We start from the raw sequence: 19,104 nt of genomic DNA on the forward strand, positions 1-19,104 counted from the left end.
AACAAAGTCTCTGGGACACATTAAGAGTGTCCCAAGAGAAAATTTGTAGCTCCAGCACCTATGTTAAACAAGCCAAAGGGAAACAAATAAATGACTTAATGACGCAGCTCACAAACTTAGAAAACAAGAACAAACCAAATGTAAATACAGAAAAATGTGTAGAAAAGATGAAACATTTATATATAAAAGCTAGATTTATGCTCTCTCCTTCAGCCGAGCAAGATGCCCAAAGGGAAGAAGGCCAAGGGGAAGAAGGTGGCCCCGGCCCCCGCCATCGTCAAGAAGCAAGAGGCCAAAAAGGTGGTCAATACTTTGTTTGAGAAAAGGCCCAAGAACTTCGGCATTGGGCAGGACATCCAGCCCAAAAGAGATCTAACACGCTTCGTCAAATGGCCACGCTACATCAGGCTGCAGAGGCAAAGGGCCATCCTCTATAAGCGGCTCAAAGTACCTCCTGCCATTAACCAGTTCACCCAGGCCCTGGACAGGCAAACAGCTACCCAGCTGCTTAAGCTTGCCCACAAGTACAGGCCAGAGACAAAGCAAGAGAAGAAGCAAAGGCTACTGGCCCGTGCTGAGAAGAAAGCTGCTGGCAAAGGGGACGTCCCAACTAAGAGACCACCTGTCCTCCGAGCAGGAGTCAATACAGTCACCACCTTGGTGGAGAACAAGAAGGCTCAGCTGGTGGTGATTGCCCATGACGTAGACCCCATTGAGCTGGTGGTTTTCCTGCCTGCCCTGTGTCGAAAGATGGGGTTGCCCTACTGCATCATCAAGGGAAAGGCCAGGCTGGGGTGCCTGGTTCACAGGAAGACATGCACCACTGTTGCCTTCACACAGGTTAACTCAGAAGACAAGGGTGCTCTGGCTAAGCTGGTAGAAGCTATTAGGACCAATTATAATGACAGATATGACGAGATCCGCCGCCACTGGGGAGGCAACGTTCTGGGTCCTAAGTATGTGGCTCGCATTGCCAAGCTAGAAAAGGCAAAGGCTAAAGAACTCGCCACTAAACTGGGTTAAATGTACACTTAAGTTTTCTGTACATAAATATAATTACAAAATTTAAAAAAAGCTAGATTTACTTATAAAAATTTGTCCTGAGGAAGAATAAAGACATTTAAAGGGTTCAAGTGGAATAAGAAAGAGATTATAAAAATCACCCTTATAGTTCATTGCAATTAAAGTTACTCCCCAAAAGTACAGATCTGTTAAAGTTTTGCCCTACATTTCTTGATTTTGATACCTAAAAAAGAAAGAAAAAATGGTAAAACAAATCACTCCCCAGATGTAATCATTATCATCATCTCCTCCTTCTCCTTCTCCTTCTCCTCCTCCTCCTCCTCCTCCTCCTCCTTCCTCCTCCTCCTCCTCCTCCTCCTCCTCCTCCTCCTCCTTCTTAAATATAGTCTCACTGACTTGGAACTTGCTAACCTCAACCTAGCATTCAGAGTGTTTGGATAATGTACATGAATTATTATGCTAGTATTCTCAAAGCATTTTAAAAATTATATTTGTGGTCCCTATGTTGGTGAATGTGACTTGCATATTTACTGCTTACTGGTAATATTTTAATTTTGCTTTTTCAAAACAAACGATGTAAAAATATTCAGTAGTTCTTTTCAGGATCCTGAGGAAATTTTGTTGAAGCAGAAGGCCTGATCTCTACTCACCATTTATCCCTTGTATCTAGCTTATATATTCAGAGAAAAAATAGAACTAGGAGATAGACTTGCTGTGTATATCAGTTCTAGCTGGTAATTCAAAGATTCCTTCTAGCGAGAACTGTAAACATGCATTTTGAATAGAGCTTATTTTTTTAGTAATCCTGTTAAGTGGTGACTGATGTTGTGAAATCTGGACCTAGGGCTCACAGCAAAATAGAAACAGGGTACCAACTCAAAATTAACTTAGACTTGTAAACAAAATTAAGCTGCTTTTCAAAGTAGCTACAAATGAAACATGAGAACAAGATTAAAGCTGATGTTTTAAGTTTAGTGATAAAATGTATTGTTTTTGTTTTCACTTTGTTATTCTTTCACTTATTTCATTATGTTTACAAAGTATATTAACTTTTATTATTAACTCATTCTCTCTTGTAAATCATACTGTGGATGTGGCATTTCCCTTTGGGCTTTTATCACTTAACTATGGGATTTAAGAGCACATAACATGTTACCTGGCCAGTCAGTACCCTTAATGTCAGAGAAGACAACAAGGCAAAATGTTTAAAGTCCCTGAGACCTTTCTGAATTGGCCAGTTGGACTTCTGAGAATCTGAAATGCTGGACTTTGGAATGGAAGGTGTTAACGTAAGAAACCACATGAAACATTTGTTATGATATTGTTTAAGTGGGATGTTGGTGAAGTGAAAAGATCCTCTGAATTATGTATTTGTTAAAAGAAATTAAATCTAGGGCATTTGAACATTGACCATGACAATAAGTACGATGAAGAATTACAAAGATAAGTTCTTTGTGTAGGGTTGAGGCCTTGTGAGCTTTCCCCTGTGCACGTTCGCATGTCTATTGCTGTTGTCTTTGTTCAGCTCATGTTGGTGAGGCTTTATGGGTGTAGCTTCTAACATTACTCAGAGATGCAATAAACTCCAAAGAACTACAGACAACTAAGGAATGCTTGGAGTGGAAGAAGTTGTTTTCCCCAGGGAAGAGCAAACCACTTGGATATTCAACATCAAATCTTCAATCTCCCAAATAAAATACAATGAACATTATTAGATTGAAGAGATTATATTTAGAAATGGGTACATTTATAACATATATACTTATATAATGCATATATGTGTGCAATAAGAATAAATAAAAGGGCTATGAATTTAGAGAGAACAAGGAAGAGTATCTGAGGGTGGGGTTGGTGAAAGGGAAAGGAGGGGAGAAATTATGTAACTGTATTATAACTTCAAAGTTTTACATAAGAAATTTAAGAAAGATTAATTCTTCTAGGATTTCAATTGTAGGATATTAAAGAGAATGTAGATTCAGAATGGAATAAGTTGGATTTTGTGGTGACAGTAAGCTAGTGACACAGGTGTGTTGTAGGTATGGAGAAACAGAATTTTTTAGAAACAGATTTCTGCTAGTGCAAGAGTTGAGAATTACATGAGTAGGGAACTATGAAAAAGAAAATCCAGAGGCCAGAAAGATCATCAGGAAGGGACGGAAAGTTAGAACGGATTCTTGAAGAAGACTGTCTATTTTAAGAATGGGAAGAGTAGAGGAAAGGAAATTGGTGAGATGAGCCATGCTGAAACCTAACAATGAACAAAAACCAGAAACAGAATGCTCCTTTTTACTAGAGTATCATTGTTTTCCAACTATTCTTTTGTGGATGCCAGAGTCAAGATTCTGCTGGGAGAATCAGTAAAAGACAATTTACAAGCATCCCTGAGAAAGAAAATATCCAAATAGACCGGTAGTGACATGTTTCTACTTCAGGAAGGACAGAGCTTGTTATATTTTTGTGCTTTTGTTTCACCTTTTTATTGGTAGGATGCAGTAATTAGAGGACAATCTGACCTCACACACACTCAGGTCTGTACGCACGCAAGCACGACCTACAATTTGACATTGGTTAAATTAAGTAAGTTGTTTGAGTCAAAGATTCAATGCCCATATCTATTTCCCTCTCCTCCACTAATTAAAAAAGGCAACAAACACTCCAAACAATCATTTTAGCAGTATTATGATTATGTAAAAGATTTACAGAAACCCAGGACAGCAATAGAACTTATTTGGGATCATGTACTCTTCAGTGAGGAGTGTAGAATGTGTCAATATTTCTATTATGTGTGTTTAATCACTGAATGTTTACTTAAAGCATTAGACTTTAGGCTGAAATGTACAATATTAGGTGTTGATTTCAAAGCAATGTTTTTCCTGAGCTTCAGAAAAGTTTATTTAAATGTTTGAAATTAAATTAGGCCTTGCATTCTGTAGTTCAAGCCCATATTTTTAATGTGTTTCCCACCCACAAACATTTGAAATTAAACTATAAAAATAAATTAATGTTATACACATTAAGTTACAACATTAGTATACAATGTATTCCTACTGCTATGTATTTCTGCCATCATGACATATGTCAAAATCTGTTCGCTGATGACTTTCCCATTTCTCTGAAAAGGAATCTTTTCACCTTAACAAATTACCACTAAAGTGATAATTTCTAGTTGTTATTCACACAAGTGCTAACACATGCACACTCACTCCCCCCCGCGACACACAATTGTTTTTGCTTCTACAGGATTTGCGTTTTTTTCCCCCATTGATAGAAAAACTGGTAGAGTATATTTAGTGTCAGATTTAATATATTCACAGAGCAATAATCATGACGGATCACTTTTATGGGGCCACACCTATACTGCTGACACAAGTAACTAGATGATGCTGTGGATTTCAAATAGCGTCCTAAGTCTGTGGAAGCCTGGGACCACTGGCAAAGTAAAACTGGCAGAGAGAGGATACTGAAGTTTGAAGTTCTGGTGCTATGGGTGAGCTTTATGTCCACACTACTGCTACCTTCCTCATCTAGAATTGGCCAGTATCATTCTTTGAATTTAATGGCTCTAGTAACTAACCAGTCAAGGAATCCAGAGGAAGAGGAAATATATGAGGGTTAGCAGATGAAACGAGAGCCATGATTGTCATTTTGGCTTTTGTTCAAAATACAGGAAAACTCAAAGAAATCATGTCTTCAAATACATTTAGGGTATCTTAATGAAAGCGTCTTGGAGTGATTTTTTTTACACAAATAACATATCTGTGTTTCTAACAGTTCTAGAGGCTGAGGAAGCCAAGGTCAAGGTGCTGGCAGTGTGCAGTGAGGGCCTGCTTTCTCTAGGATGGCATCTTATTTTTATATTTTCATGTGGCAAGAGTTTTATTTTATGTATATGAGTATGTTATCTTCAGACACACCAGAAGAGGGCATCAGCTCTCTTTATAGATGGTTAGGAGACACCATGTGGGTGCTGAAAATTGAACTCAGGACCTCTGGAGGATCAGCCAGTGCTCTTAGCCACTAAGTTATCTCTCCAACCTTTGTGGTTATTTTTAAAGTCATGCATTCCTTTCCTGAGGTCTCTTTCTTGTTGAATGATCACCTCACAAAGCCCTAACTGCTTAAAAATTTTTTTTACCTTGGAGGATAATATTTAAATATGGACATGGAAGGGAACACAAAAATATTCACACCACAATACCACATGTGGCCAAAAAGGAAGGAGAGGAAGGTAGAACCTTAAAAAAAAATGAGGCTCTACAAGAGGAGAGAATTGAGGATTGGCTATTTCATCATTTCTATTTTATCTCACTAAAACTGATTTCTTTTTATTTTATGTATATGGGTGCTTCACTGGCATTCATGGCTGTGCTCTCGGAGGCTAAAATTTGTTGGAGTTATAGGCAATTGTTTATCACTACATGAGTTCTGGGAGACAAGACCTGGGTCTTCTGGAAGACAGCACATACTCTTAACTGCTGAGACATCATCTTTCCTCACCCTCAGCCAGATTCTTCTAAAGTATGTCTAAGTGATGTGGAGGCTCTAAACCCTGGATAGGAATCTAAATCTGGGAGGAATCTGAAAGAAAGAAAGAAAGAAAGAAAGAAAGAAAGAAAGAAAGAAAGAAAGAAAGAAAGAAAGAGAAAACAACATAAGAGTGGTTGAGCTAATTGTTCTTTGAAGGAAGAAAATAAATAGTTGAGAAGGGTAAACTGTCTACAGATTATCTGTGGTTTGTTACTTTAGTATCAACTGGATTTTAAAGTATAAAAATGGATTGGACAGGTAAAATTGTAAGAAGAATGAACTTCAAGCCAAAATGAGTAAGCTAGGTGAAGGAGTTTGATGAGAAAGAATGGTTGAAACGTGATGGCAGAATAGGTCAGGGGGGTAGGACAAGGCTGTAGAAGTACATTTGACCATGTTGTAAATAGCCATAATGATGATTTGTTGATTTTAGGATCCACTCATAATAATTGAAAAAGATTGAAAGCTTTGGAGTAGAAGATGAATAATAAGTTTAAATATATGCTTCAGAAATGCTAATTTTCTGGCATTTAGAAGGAAAGTTGTCCCGGGCTGCTAACCTGTACAGAGGGAAGATAATGAAGAGTCTTGTTACAGTTGGAGCAGTGAGAAGTAGAGGAAGTGGAAGTGTGGCAATAAGAATGAAGAAGAAATGCCAAAGGCAAACCATCCAGGAGACAATGTGATAGGAAATAACATGGAAGTGACAGAATATAAGCTCCAAGGCAGAAGGAGGAAGAGTTGTTTGTTCAATGTTGTAGCTCAAAAATTTAGAATAGTATTTTGCACCTAGTAGGTCTCCAGTTTTTCAGTCACATCTCAACTTTGTGCAACTTCTGTGTATTGATGTACAATAAATATTTATATATCTGACTCCTAGGGCCTAGCTAGTCTAATGTTTGGCCTTCCTTTGTCCTTAGCGACTGTAGTTCCTGCTCCTCCATCCATACTCAGAACTCCACAATATTCACAGTCTTAACACAGATAAAACCTTGGGTTCACTTTGTTTTCATTTTTCCTTTTGTTTATTACTTCATTCAATAGCATAGAGAACAAATATTTACTTAATACCAAAAGAAAGCACCATGAAAGCATTGCCAAGGAAAGATAGTTGTGTTTTCTCCATAGAGCAAGCAGAGTAGGAGAAGCAGGTTTGGAAGGTATAAAAGAGGAAATTAGTGAGTTACTTACTCTGATAAACCTGTGCAAAACTAAGAATTTTTTGTTAGCCATTAACTTAATTAATGACTCACCATTAATTAAGAATTTCAGCTGAGAGGTGGACTCACATAAAAACAAGAAGCTAGGTTTCAATGCTTAAAAAATGCAGCCTAATGTAATTTCCTCAGATCTCTGTCTTTGGTTCCTTTAGCTGTTTCAAAAATTTAAAAGTGTTTCTCACTGAGTTTTATCATTCACATAGCTTTTAATAAATGCTACTCCTTTTTCGTGGTAGTATGATAGAAAAAAAGAAAAACTTAAACCCATCGAAACTCAGCAATCAACGTGAATTAGGAGAAACCAGGAAAACCAAATAAAATACTTAAGACTTGGGTCTCAAGAAAAGATTTATAACTATACTTACAGTTCAAGCTTTTAGAGTCTGGAGGAACTACAAGAAAAATTTCAAGTAGCTGGGACTTTACAGAAATGGCTAGTTATTTAAAATATGATGCTGAAGTAACATCTTTACCTAAGACTTTTCCTCTAGAGTAGGCTTAGGACATGACAGATTCTAATTTTCTCTAGTGCCCCTTTAGTAGAAAGATAGACACATCAGAAATCAAATACACTCAGTAAGATGAGCTGTAGAGAAATATGTTCCATGTAATTCACATAAAACCTTCTTTAGGGTAGACGTCCTCTTCCCATCCAGTTGATAACTTTTTTGAACCTTTCAAGGGACACATTTTTTTTTAAAAAAGAAAAAAATATTTTAAGAACATGTACACACGCACACACACACACACACACACACACACACACACACACACACACACACAGAGAGAGAGAGAGAGAGAGAGAGAGAATGCAGACAGACAGTGACATAGAGATTATACTTCATGTACAAAATATGAGAAGTGTGATGGTCAATCTTGATTATTACCTTCATTGGGTTGAGAAGTACCTAGGAGATTAGTAAGGCACACAGTGGGGTTTTCAGAGAAGATTAACTAAGAGGGAAGATACTCGGTAAATGAGGTTGGCACCATCTCAAAAAATGAGGAGATCAATTGGAATTAAAAAAAGATGGAGGAAGCATGTGAGCACAGACATGTTTTATGTCTTGTCTTCCATGAGGTAACTAGCCATTCCCTTATGCTCACACTGACACAATGTTCTGTCTTCTCATTGGCCAGAAATTAATGGAGACAATGACTATAAAGTAAAACTTTGAAAACCATAAGCTAAAAATAAATGTTTCTTTCCTTAAATTATTCTCGTGAAGCAAACCGTACAACAAAGAGAACGCTACCTAACATGTGGATCAAGGACCTAAACATAAAAACTAACACAGAAATTCTAAAAATTATTTAGAGGAGTATTTTTCTGAGATTGTGGCCTATAGCTTATAGCACACACACCTACACACTAGGAAGAGGCATTGGCCCATTACAGATGGTTGTGAGGCACCATGTGGTTGCTGAGAATTGAACTCAGGACTTCTGGAAGAGCAGTCAGTGCAATTAACCACCGAGACATCTCTCCAGCCCCTACATATTGCTCTTTATTTAACATTTTGAAAGCCTGACTCAGGGATATAGGGATGACTAAACTGCTAATAGCACTTCTCATGCAATCATGACGACTGGAGTTTGAAATTCCAGCACACATGTAACAACTTTAACTCTAGTCGGAGGAATCCAATGCTATCTTTGAGTGTCCACACACAGAGGTGCACACCTACAAAAATATGTATGCATATAATCATATACACATACCCATGCATATATAAATAAAATGCATTTTTTCAACTGATAAAATGTTTAATCAGATAAGGACACAGTAACAAAACCATTGACCCTCAGAACAACCCCCAGAGCACACAGTAGAAGTATAGAAACAAGTTCCATGAGTTGTTCTCTGACCTATACATGTTTTCTTGGTTATGTGCATTCCAGCACACACACACACACACACACACACACACACACACACCAACCACATGATTCTCACGTGACACATGTAAAATACTGCAATGACATACTTTGGAACATTATTCTTAATTATTTTGGCATTATGTATAAAGAGCTCTTGAGATTCAATAGTAGTTACACAAGTTAGTAAAAATATGTAGATAACTGAAAGTATTCATAAAACATAAAGTATGGTGAAAGTAAAGTATGTGAAAAGATAACTGAAATCCATAATTCACCAGATGAATGCAAACTAAAATCATGAAAACTGAGTGTGGTGGCACTTGCCTGTAAAGCCAGTATTTAGGAGGCTGAAGGATTGAGAGTTCAAGGCCAGACTGAGCTATATAATGAGTTTCTGTAAAGCCTAAGCCACATAGCAAAACCCTGCCTCATAAACAAAACAAATTAAATTATGACATCACTTAACAGCTGGTAATTTTTGTAAAATGAAATTGATTGAGAATAACAAGTGCAAAGTAGGATAGATAATAACTGGATTCTCAGAAGGCACTAGATGATATTAAAATGGTAGGTCACTTTTAAAGTAGTTTAGTAGTTTCTTTTTCCAATGAAGTTTAATATAAGACTATTGCATGACTCATTAATTATACTGGGATGTATTTTCTCAGCAGAAGTGAAAACATATGTCCACACAGGGTCATGCATACAAATCTTCATAGAGCTATATTCATAATAGCTACAATTGGAAACAATCTAAACACATCAGTTGGTAAATAAAGAATTATATCTACACAATGGAATTCTAAAGAGCAATAAAAAACCAAAACATTCAATTTCTCAAGTTCCACCCACTTGCCTGTGACTTACACCTTGCTTTTATTAGCTGAGTAGTATTCCACTGTGTAGTTGTAGCACATTTTCTTTATCAGTTCTTTGGTTGAGGTACATCTAGGTTGATTCCAGTTTCTGGCTAATATGAATAAAGCTCAATGAACACAATTGATCAAGTGTTCCCTTAATTGTACTGCCTGGATGGGCCTCAGTGAGGGAGGATGTGCTTAGCCCTGCTGGGACTAGATACCCCAGGGCATAGTGGTACTCAAGGGGATCTTCCCCTTCTCTGGGAAGGGGTAGGGACAATAGGAGAAGAAATTTGTGAGGGCAGAGCTGTGAAGAGAGGAGGGAGGGGCTGTGATTGGGATGTAAAGTAAATAAAAAATAAACGAGAAAAATACATTTCTGATACTTTCAACAGTAGAGAAAACTGCAGATACCATGACTATTTGTTTTCAAATATCATATTTTAGATCAGCTTCAAGTGACCTAGCTATATAAACAACATTTATAGGTTTGTTTCTTTTTTGGTATTTATTTTTTTTAGGTTTTAAATTTTATTTTATTTCACATATATGAGTGTTTTGCCTGAATACATGAATGTGTGCCTCATTCCTGTAGAGGTCAGACAAAGCCACCATGTGGGTGCTGGGAATTGAACCTCAGTTCTCTGAATGACTCCCAAGTGGCTTTTAAACATTGGACAATTTCTCTAGTCCTATAATGAGTTTCTTTAAGCAGTGTGATGTTTTCAGTGAGAAGGCTCCCCTTAGAAGTGTTATGTATTTGCATGCTTAGTCCACAATTTATCATTTGGAAGGATTGAGTGGGATGTATCTTTTGGAGGATGTGTGTTGCTGAGAGTGGATGTTTAGATGTCAAAAGCCCACGCAAGGCCCAGTGTCTCTTCCTGTGGCCTATAAATAAGAATATAAAGCTCTCAACTATTGCTCTAGAGCCATACCTGTCTGCTCTCCACCATGATGATTGTGGACTAACCCTCTGTTTCTGTTAACAGCACCCCAGTCAAATGTTCACTTTAATAAGAGTTACCTTCGTCTAGATGTCTCTTCATAGAAATACATTAACTAAGGCAGAAATATGGGAAAGGAAAAGCAAAGGGATATAGAGATCCTGTCTGGTGTCATGAAGTGTCTTGTCTTAATGTGATTGTTATATCATCATATATACTTGCCATAAAACCACACTTTCAAATGCCTATGTTTTATTGTATAGACAAATACGATTTGTTTATTTTGTTGTAATAAATTCATAAAAAATCAGAAAACCATCTAGGTTAGCAATATATGACAAAGAGCTAAGGAGAAACTGTAAAAGTAACATTAAAGATAGATGTTAACAGTCATGGAATTTCCAGGATTCAAAACAGACACAAGTAAAAACATCCATTGTGATAGAAGTGAGGCAAATAAGCCTAGCAACACTTTTAAAAATCTGCATTATTAAGAAATTCAGAATATAGCAACTGTTTTGGGTAGTCTTTTCAGATTTAAAATGTCCTTGCTTTTTTATGTAGGATATTTTTCTGATTATCTCAATCTTCTTTTTTATATTGGACAGCCTTCAATTTCTATTTTATTACCTTAATTCTTATTTTTATACGCTGTATAGCTTTATACATGTATTGTGATGGCACTTACCTCATTACTCTCTCTGAACTCTCTCCTGTTCTTGCTGACCTTCCTCTTCCTAATTAGTCGCTCTCCCACTCTAATGTCTTTATCAAGGTCTTGTGCACAGAGTTGAATGCAATATGTTCATAATTGCAGTGACCATGTCTTTTGTTCAGAAGACAGCATTCATAACACTCCTTATTCTCTGGCTCTTACGATCTTTCTAGCCCACTTCTGTGATGTTTCTTGGGTCTTGGATTAACCAATGTATTATTAAATGCCAAAGATGCAATAGTCACTTATTTTCATCACTTTAACCTATTAAAAGTCTTTGAACTTACCACCACCCTATGCAAAATGAAGCTTCTCTGATAAAGTTGAGAACAACCTTAGTTTATAGGTATAAATATACACAATTAGGTTAACTACATAACCATTTAGCAAAAATTTATGTTGGTAAATTTCCTTCTAGGGTTTTTGATCTCTCTAGGAATATATTTTCATCCAGGTTTACAGAAGCAGATACAGTTTTCCACCAAAAAAGCAGGTCTCACGTATAATCAGGACGGTGTTGGTTAGCAATCTCCAAACAATAATCTCACTATTACATCAGTGGGCATTTCTTGTTAGACAAGTCAGCATTGTAGCACATAGGATCTATAACATCTCCAGTAAGTGGTCAGGTTGATCATGGTGATCAACCAATCTGTCTGATGTGTTCTTGAATTCAATCTTCAAGCATTTTATTAAAAATTTGCATCTGTGTTAATCAAGATTGATTTATGACTTTCTTTTTATTGTGTGTTTATCTGGTTTTGTTTCCAGGGCGATACTGAATTTGTCAAGAATGTTTGGTAGAATCTTGTTTTACATGTACTTTATGCTCATTGTAACTAGTAAGATTTTAATGCATACTATCAAACCTTAAAAAAATCAAGTACAGACAAAAATGTATTCGTATACTTTTATGCAAAAATGCTTAAAATCTGTACACTTATCTCTGTTTTTTAAAATAAAGTTGTTCAATTAAAAAATGTTTGGTAGAAGCTAGAAAGAAGATGACTCAGTGATGAGAAGCATGCACTGCTGTCTGTGCATTGTGTCATGTATTGAGACCATGGAGGCCAGTGGGTATTGGATTTCTTAGAACTGGAATTACAAAGAGTTGCTAGTAACCACATTGGTGCTAAGAACTGAATACAGAACATCTAAAAGAACATACATTTTTCAATAGCTAAACTATATCTTAAACCATGCTCTAGGATTATTTTTAAACTATAAGCACTTGCTGTCATAACCTCCCCATTTAGGACTGTTTCATGCATACCATATGTTTAGCTATATTTTGGGGAGATTGGGATGGAAATCAGGAAGGATAGTGAAAATCATCAACCTGTGCTCCAATCTAGTACAGCCATTGAAGGTTACTAGTAGTAGTAGTTACTAGTAGTAACTCTGTCATTATTTTGGATGTTCACTTTTGTCTATCTTGTCATCTATATTTGATTTTCTGTTCTCCTTTTGATGCATTCTACTGGTGAGATTCCCATGAAATCTTTATCTGACTCAATGAATTTTTCAGTCTTTAAAAAATGTTACCATCTCGTTATTGAATTCTACAATCTGTAGTCTTTTTTTATCGGATATTTTATTTATTTACATTTTAGATGTTATCTCCTTTCCAGGTTTCCCACATGGAAACCCCCTATCTCATGCCCCTACCCCTGCTTCTATGAGGGTGCTCCCCACCACCCACCTACTCCCTTCCATCTCCCTACACTGGGGCATCAAGCCTTTACAGGACCAAGGGCTTCTCTTCCCATTAATGCCCAACAAAGCTATCCTCTGCTACATATGCAGCTGGAGCCATGGGTCTTTCTATGTGTACCCTTTGGATAGTGGTTTAATCCCTGGGAGCTCTGGTTGGTTGATATAGTTAATTTTACATCCAGACACTTTGCTAAAGATGTTTATCAGAATTAGGAGTTCTCTGGTGGAATTTTTGATATCACTTAAGTATATAATATCATATCATCTACAAAGATTGATATTTTGACTTTTTCCTTTATAAATTGCATTTTTTGACCTCTTTTTGCTATCTGATTGCTTTGACTATGACTTCTAGTCCTATATTACATAGGTATGGATGAAGTGGGCAGCATGTCTAGCCCATGATTTTAGTGGGATTGCTTCAAGTTTCTCACCATTTAGTTTGATGTTGGCTACTGGTTTGCTGTATATTGCTTTTACTATGTTTAGATATGGGCCTTGGATTCCTGTTCTTTCCGAGACTTTTATCAGAAAGGGGCGTTGAATTTTGTCAAATGCTTTTTCAGAATCTAGTGAGATGATCATGGAGTTTATTTCTCTGAGTTTGTTTATAAGTGGATTAAGTTGATGGATTTTTGCATATTGAACAATTCCTGCATCCCTGGGATGAAGACTACTTGATCATGATGGATGATCATTTTGATGTGTTCTTGGATTTGGTTTGCAAGAATTTTCTTGAGTATTTTTGCATCAATATTCATAAGGAAAATTAGATTGAAGTTTTCTTTCTTTGCTGGATCTTTGTGGTTTAGGTATGAGCATAGTTGTGGCTTCGAAGAATGAATTGGGTGGTGTTCTTTCTGTTTCTATTTTGTGGAGTAGTTTGGAGAATATTGGTATTAGGTCTTCTATGAAGGTCTGAAATAAACCCATCTGGTCCTGGTTTTTTTTTTTTTTTTTTTTTTTGATTGGGAGAATTTTGATGACTGCTTCTATTTCTTTATGGGTTATGGGGCAGTTTAGATGGTTTATCTGATTTAACTTTGGCACCTGGTGTCTATCTAGAAAAATTTTTATTTCATCCAGATTTTTCAGTTTTCTAGAATTTTGTAGTAGGATCTGATGATTTTTGAATTTCTTCAGTTTCTGTTGTTATGTATCCCTTTTCATTTCTGATTTTGTTAATTTGAATACTGTCTTTGTGCTCTCTGGTTAGTCTGGCTGAGGGTTTATCTATCTTGTTGATTTTCTCAAAGAACCAGCTCTTGGTTTTGTTGATTATTTGTATAGATTTTTTGTTGTTACTAGTTGGTTGTTTTCAGTCCTGTGTTTGAGTATTTTCTGCCATCTATTCCTCTTGTGTGTATTTGCTTCTTTTTGTTCTAGAGCTTTCAGGTGTGCTGTCCAGCTGCTAGTGTATGCTCTCTCCAGTTTCTTTTTGGGGGCGCTCAGAGCTAAGAGTTTTTCTCTATAGCACTGCTTTCATTGTGTCCTACAACTTTGGGTATGTTGTGCCTTCATTTTCATTAAATTCTAAGAAGTCTTTAATTTCTTTCTTTATTTCTTCCTTAACCAACTTATCATTGAGTAGAGCATTGTTCAGCCACCATGTGTATGTGGCCTTCCTGTTGTTACTGTTTTTATTGAAAACCAGCCTTAATCCATGGTGATCTGATAGGATGCATGGAAGTATTTTGATCTTCTTGTATCTGTTGAGGTCTGTTTTGTGACCAACTAACTATATGGTCAATTTTGGAGGAGGTATGGTGAGGTGCTGAGAAGAAAGTATATCCTTTTTTTTTTTTTTTTGGATAAAATGTTCTATAGAGGTCTGTTAATTCCAGCTGGTTCATAACCTCTGCTGGTTTCACTGTCTCTGTTCAGTTTCTGTCTCCATTATCTGTCCATTGATGAGAGCAGGGTGTTGAAGCCTTCCACTATTATTGTGTGTGGTATAATATGTGCTTTGAACTTTAGTAGAGTCTCTGCTATGAATGTGGTTGCCCTTGTATTTGGAGCATAGAATTTCAAGATTGAGAGTTCATCTGGATAGATTTTTTTCCTGTGGTGAGTAAAAAGTGTTCTTTATTATCTTCTTTGATAAATTTTGGTTGAAAACCTATTTTATTTGATATTAGAATAGCTACTCCAGCTTGTTTTCTTGGCTCATTTGCTTGAAAGGTTTTTTTTTTTTCTCAGTCTTTTACTCCAAGGTAGTGTCTATCTTTGTCACTGAGATGCATTTCCTGTATGCAAAAAAATGCTGGGTCCTGTTTAGGTATCCAATCTGTTAGTCTATGTCTTTTTATTGGGGAATTGAGTCTATTGGTGTTAAGAGCTATTAAGGAAAAATGATTGTTGCTTCATGTTACTTTTTTGTTAGAGGTGAAATTATGTTTGTGTGGTTATCTTCTTTTGGGTTAGTTGACAGTAGATTACTTTCTTGCTTTTTATAGGGTGTGGTTTCCATCTTCGTGTTGGAATTTTTTATCTATTATACTTTGTAGGGGTGGATTTGTAAAAAAGATGTCGTGTAAATTTGGTTTTGCCATGGAATATCTTGGTTTCTGCATCTATGATAATTGAGAGTTTTGCTGGATATAGTAACCTGGGCTGGTATTTGTGTTTTCTTATGGTTTGCATGACATATGCCAAGGATTTTCTGGGTTTTAGAGTCTCTGGTTAGAAGTCTGGTGTAATACTGATAGGTCTGCCTTTATGTTATTTATTCTTTTTGGAGTTCTTTAGGCTTTTTGTTTGTTCATGGACATGTTTTTTTTTTTTTTTTTTTTTAGGTTAGGAAAAGTTTTCTTCTATAATTTTGTTGAAGATATTTAGCGGCCCTTTAAGTTGGGAATCTTTGGTCTCTTTTATACCTATTATCATTTTGTGTCCTGGATTTCCTGGGTGTTGTGGGTTAGGAGCTTTTTGCATTTTGCATTTTCTTTGACTTTCATGTCACTGTTTTCTATGTTATCTTCTGATGATGCTTGCATCTATAACTTCTGATGTCTTTCTTAGGTTTTCTATCTCCAGGGTTGTCTCCCTTTGTGATTTCTTTGCTGTTTCTACTTCCATTTTTAGGTCCTGGATGGTTTTCTTCAATTACTTTGCCTGTTTGGTTGTGTTTCCCTATAATTCTTTAAGTGATTTTTTTTTCCTCTTTAAGGGCTACCTGCTTACTTGTGTTCTCAGGTATTTCTTTAAGGGAGTTATTTATATCCTTCTTAAAATCCTCTATCATCATCATGAGATATGATTTTTTAAATCCAAATCTTATTTTCCCAGTGTTTTGTGGTATCCAGGACTTGCTGTGGTGGGAGAACTGGGTTCTGAAATTCTGATGTTATCAAGTAGCCTTTGTTTCTGTTGCTTGTGTTCTATTTTATTTTATTTATTTATTTTTATTTTGGCCAAAAGAGAACACGAGAGCAGCACATTAATTGTTGCTTATGTTCTTGTGTTTGCCTCTGGGGTAATTGTTTTTGCTGTATCTGACTGTAGTTTGTCCATTCTGTGAGCCTTTGAGCCTGTGAACTTAGGAGTGACTGCTCCTGGGTGACCAGCTCTGCCACAGGGTTAACTCAGGTGTACAGATAGAGACTGTGCAGATTATGTCACCAGCTGCTCCATGGATCCTGGGCCCTGTGGTCTCCTGGCAGGTCCCTCTTTGTCCAGTTATTGGAGCAAAAGTGTTAGACTCACTTGTGAATTTAGAAGTATAGCACTCCTGGAATCAGCTTTCTCAGCACAGTATTTGGGTCTGGAGAGCTGTGCCACAGGGTTAACTCCCCGGTAGAGACCAGAAGCTATTATCTGTATTCCTAATTGACTTTCTTACTTAATTCATTCAGTTGCCTTGCTCTCTTATAATTTATTCTGTGGTTTATTTGTGCCTTTAAAAATGTCCTTTGAATTTTTGTCTAAAATTCCATCTCATTCACTTTCATCAGTGTACATTACTGTCGAATTAGTAACTTTTAGGAAAGGCATGTTGCCTTTGATTTTAGTGTTTTTGGAGGGTGTGGTTTTTGCCTTGAGCATTGTTCACTTAGGGCAGATAACTAGTTACATTTTAAAATGTTAACCTTATTATTTCAGTAATAGTATTTTAAATGTTCAAAAGGGACTAAACATTTTTAGCAATGAAATGTTATTTATTTCTGCTATGTTAGTATTTGGTGTTCTAAGTTTGATTTCCAGAATTCCTGTGAAAGTAGAATACTATTTGACCAATTAATAAAGATGTATGCCCTCTCTATAGTAACAATCAAATGACTCTTTAAACTGCAGTCATCTTAGGAATTAAAAAACATAATTTATTGTATGTTGTATAGCGAAATATTAGTTATTATGGGTATAAAACACAAGGTAAAAACATCACAAGACAGTGAGTCCAGAAAACATAAAGGTAAAAATGTCAATATAAAGGAGAACAAAGAACAAGATTGGTAGAGTCAGTTGTGGATAAGGATGCAATAAAAAGTCATGTATAGAAAACTCCCAAAATCCCAAGTGTGAGGAGGCTGTGAAACAGACCCTGCACGCACGGGGGGCCTGTGTTCTCTAGTACAGCTTACCAAAAGGAAAATTTGTAATAAAGGAAAATAATGAGAAAAAGACAATGATGATGGAAAAGAGGAGGAGGAAGAAGAAGAGGAAGAGGCTGAGAGAAGAACTGAGAAGTTCAGAGCTCTGTTAACTTGACATTAGACACTAAATAAAGGAGGAATAACTCTGAATGGAAGAGCACTATATGGAGTACAGAGTATGAATATAGTCCCAACTGACTGACAGTTGTAGTTTTGATTAACTCAGTGTTTCTTTTTTCTTTTTATTTTTTTCTTACAACTTTATTTTTTTTTAAAAGAGAGATACATGTACAGATTTTCAAAAGCATTTTGGCATAAAACTATATGAATATATTTTTGTCAGTACTTGATTTTTTTAGAGGTTTGATAGTATGCATTGAAATTGTACTAGTTACCATAAACATAAAGTACATGCAAAACAAAACGTAACATGGAAGTAGTCAAAGTTTTCTTGGTGTTTATATGTTAAACAAAATGATTTTTAAACACCAAAAAATGCCACAAGGCTATTTTCTTAGCTCTTGAGTTATTAATAATTTAAGGTCTATGTGCACCCCACTCTGAGAGGGTGTTATACACTTAATGTTTTATTTTCTAAGAGGGACTGAGGCTTTCATTTTTGGCCTTTGGTTTTCTTGAGCTTCATATGGCCTGTGAGTTGTTTCTGAGGTATTCAGAGCTTTCTGGGGCTAGTATACAATTATCAGTGACCACATATCATGTGTGTTCTTTTGTGACTGGGTTACCTCATTCAGGATAATATTTTCTAGATACATCCATTTTCCTAGGAATTTCATAAAGTCATTGTCTCTAGTAGCTGAGTAGTACTCTATTATGTAAATATACCACAATTTTTGTATCAATTCATGTATTGAAGGACATCTGGGTTCTTTCCAGCTTCTGGCTATTATAAATAAGGTTGCTATGAACATGGTGGAGCATGTGTCCTTATTTTATGTTGGAGCATCTTTGGGGTATATGCCCAGAAGTGAAATAACTGGGTCTTCAGGTAGGACTATCTCCAGTTTTCTGAGGAACCACCAGACTGATTTCCAGAGTGGTTGTACCAGTTTACAATCCCACAAACTGGAGAAATATTCCTCTTTCTCTGCATCCTAGCCAGCATCTGCTGTCATCTGAGTTTTTGATCTTAGCTATTCTTACTGGTGTGAGGTGGAATCTCAGGGTTGTTTTGATTTGCATTTCCCTGATGACTAGGGGTGTTGAGCATTCTTTAGATGCTTCTTAGCCATTCGATATTTCTCAATTGAGAATTCTTTGTTTAGCTCTGTACCCCATTTTTAATAGGATTATTTGATTCTCTGGTATCTAACTTCTTGAGTTATTTGTATATATTGGATATTAGACCTCTATCAGATGTGAGATGGTTAAAGATCTTTTCCCAATCTGTTGGCTGCCATTTTGTTTTCTTGACAGTGTCCTTTGCCTTACAGAAACTTTGAAATCTCATTAAGTCCCATTTCTAGATCCTTGGTGCTTTGTTCAGGAAACTTTCCCCTGTGGGTATGCGATCTAGATGCTTCCCCAATTTCTTTTTTAATAGTTTCAGTGTACCTGGTTTTATGTTTTATGTGGAGATCTTTGATCCACTTGGACTTGAGC

General features: G+C 36.4%; 1 protein-coding gene across 1 annotated transcript; it reads left to right on the forward strand.

Moving 5' to 3' along the window:
- Nucleotides 1-219: 219 nt before the first annotated feature.
- On the forward strand, nucleotides 220-1,067 carry LOC308414800 (large ribosomal subunit protein eL8-like). Its single transcript, XM_080910030.1, has one exon. It carries the CDS (start codon nucleotides 223-225, stop codon nucleotides 1,021-1,023), a length of 801 nt encoding a protein of 266 aa, XP_080766156.1. The 5' UTR covers nucleotides 220-222; the 3' UTR covers nucleotides 1,024-1,067.
- The last annotated feature ends 18,037 nt before the right edge of the window (nucleotides 1,068-19,104 follow it).

This window comes from Micromys minutus (assembly GCF_963924665.1).
Source record: "Micromys minutus genome assembly, chromosome: X".
Taxonomy (NCBI): Eukaryota; Metazoa; Chordata; class Mammalia; order Rodentia; family Muridae; genus Micromys; species Micromys minutus.

Coding starts and splice junctions, on each gene's coding strand:
- LOC308414800 (XM_080910030.1), top strand. CDS start 223: ATGCCCAAAGGGAAGAAGGCCAAGGGGAAGAAGGTGGCCCCGGCCCCC.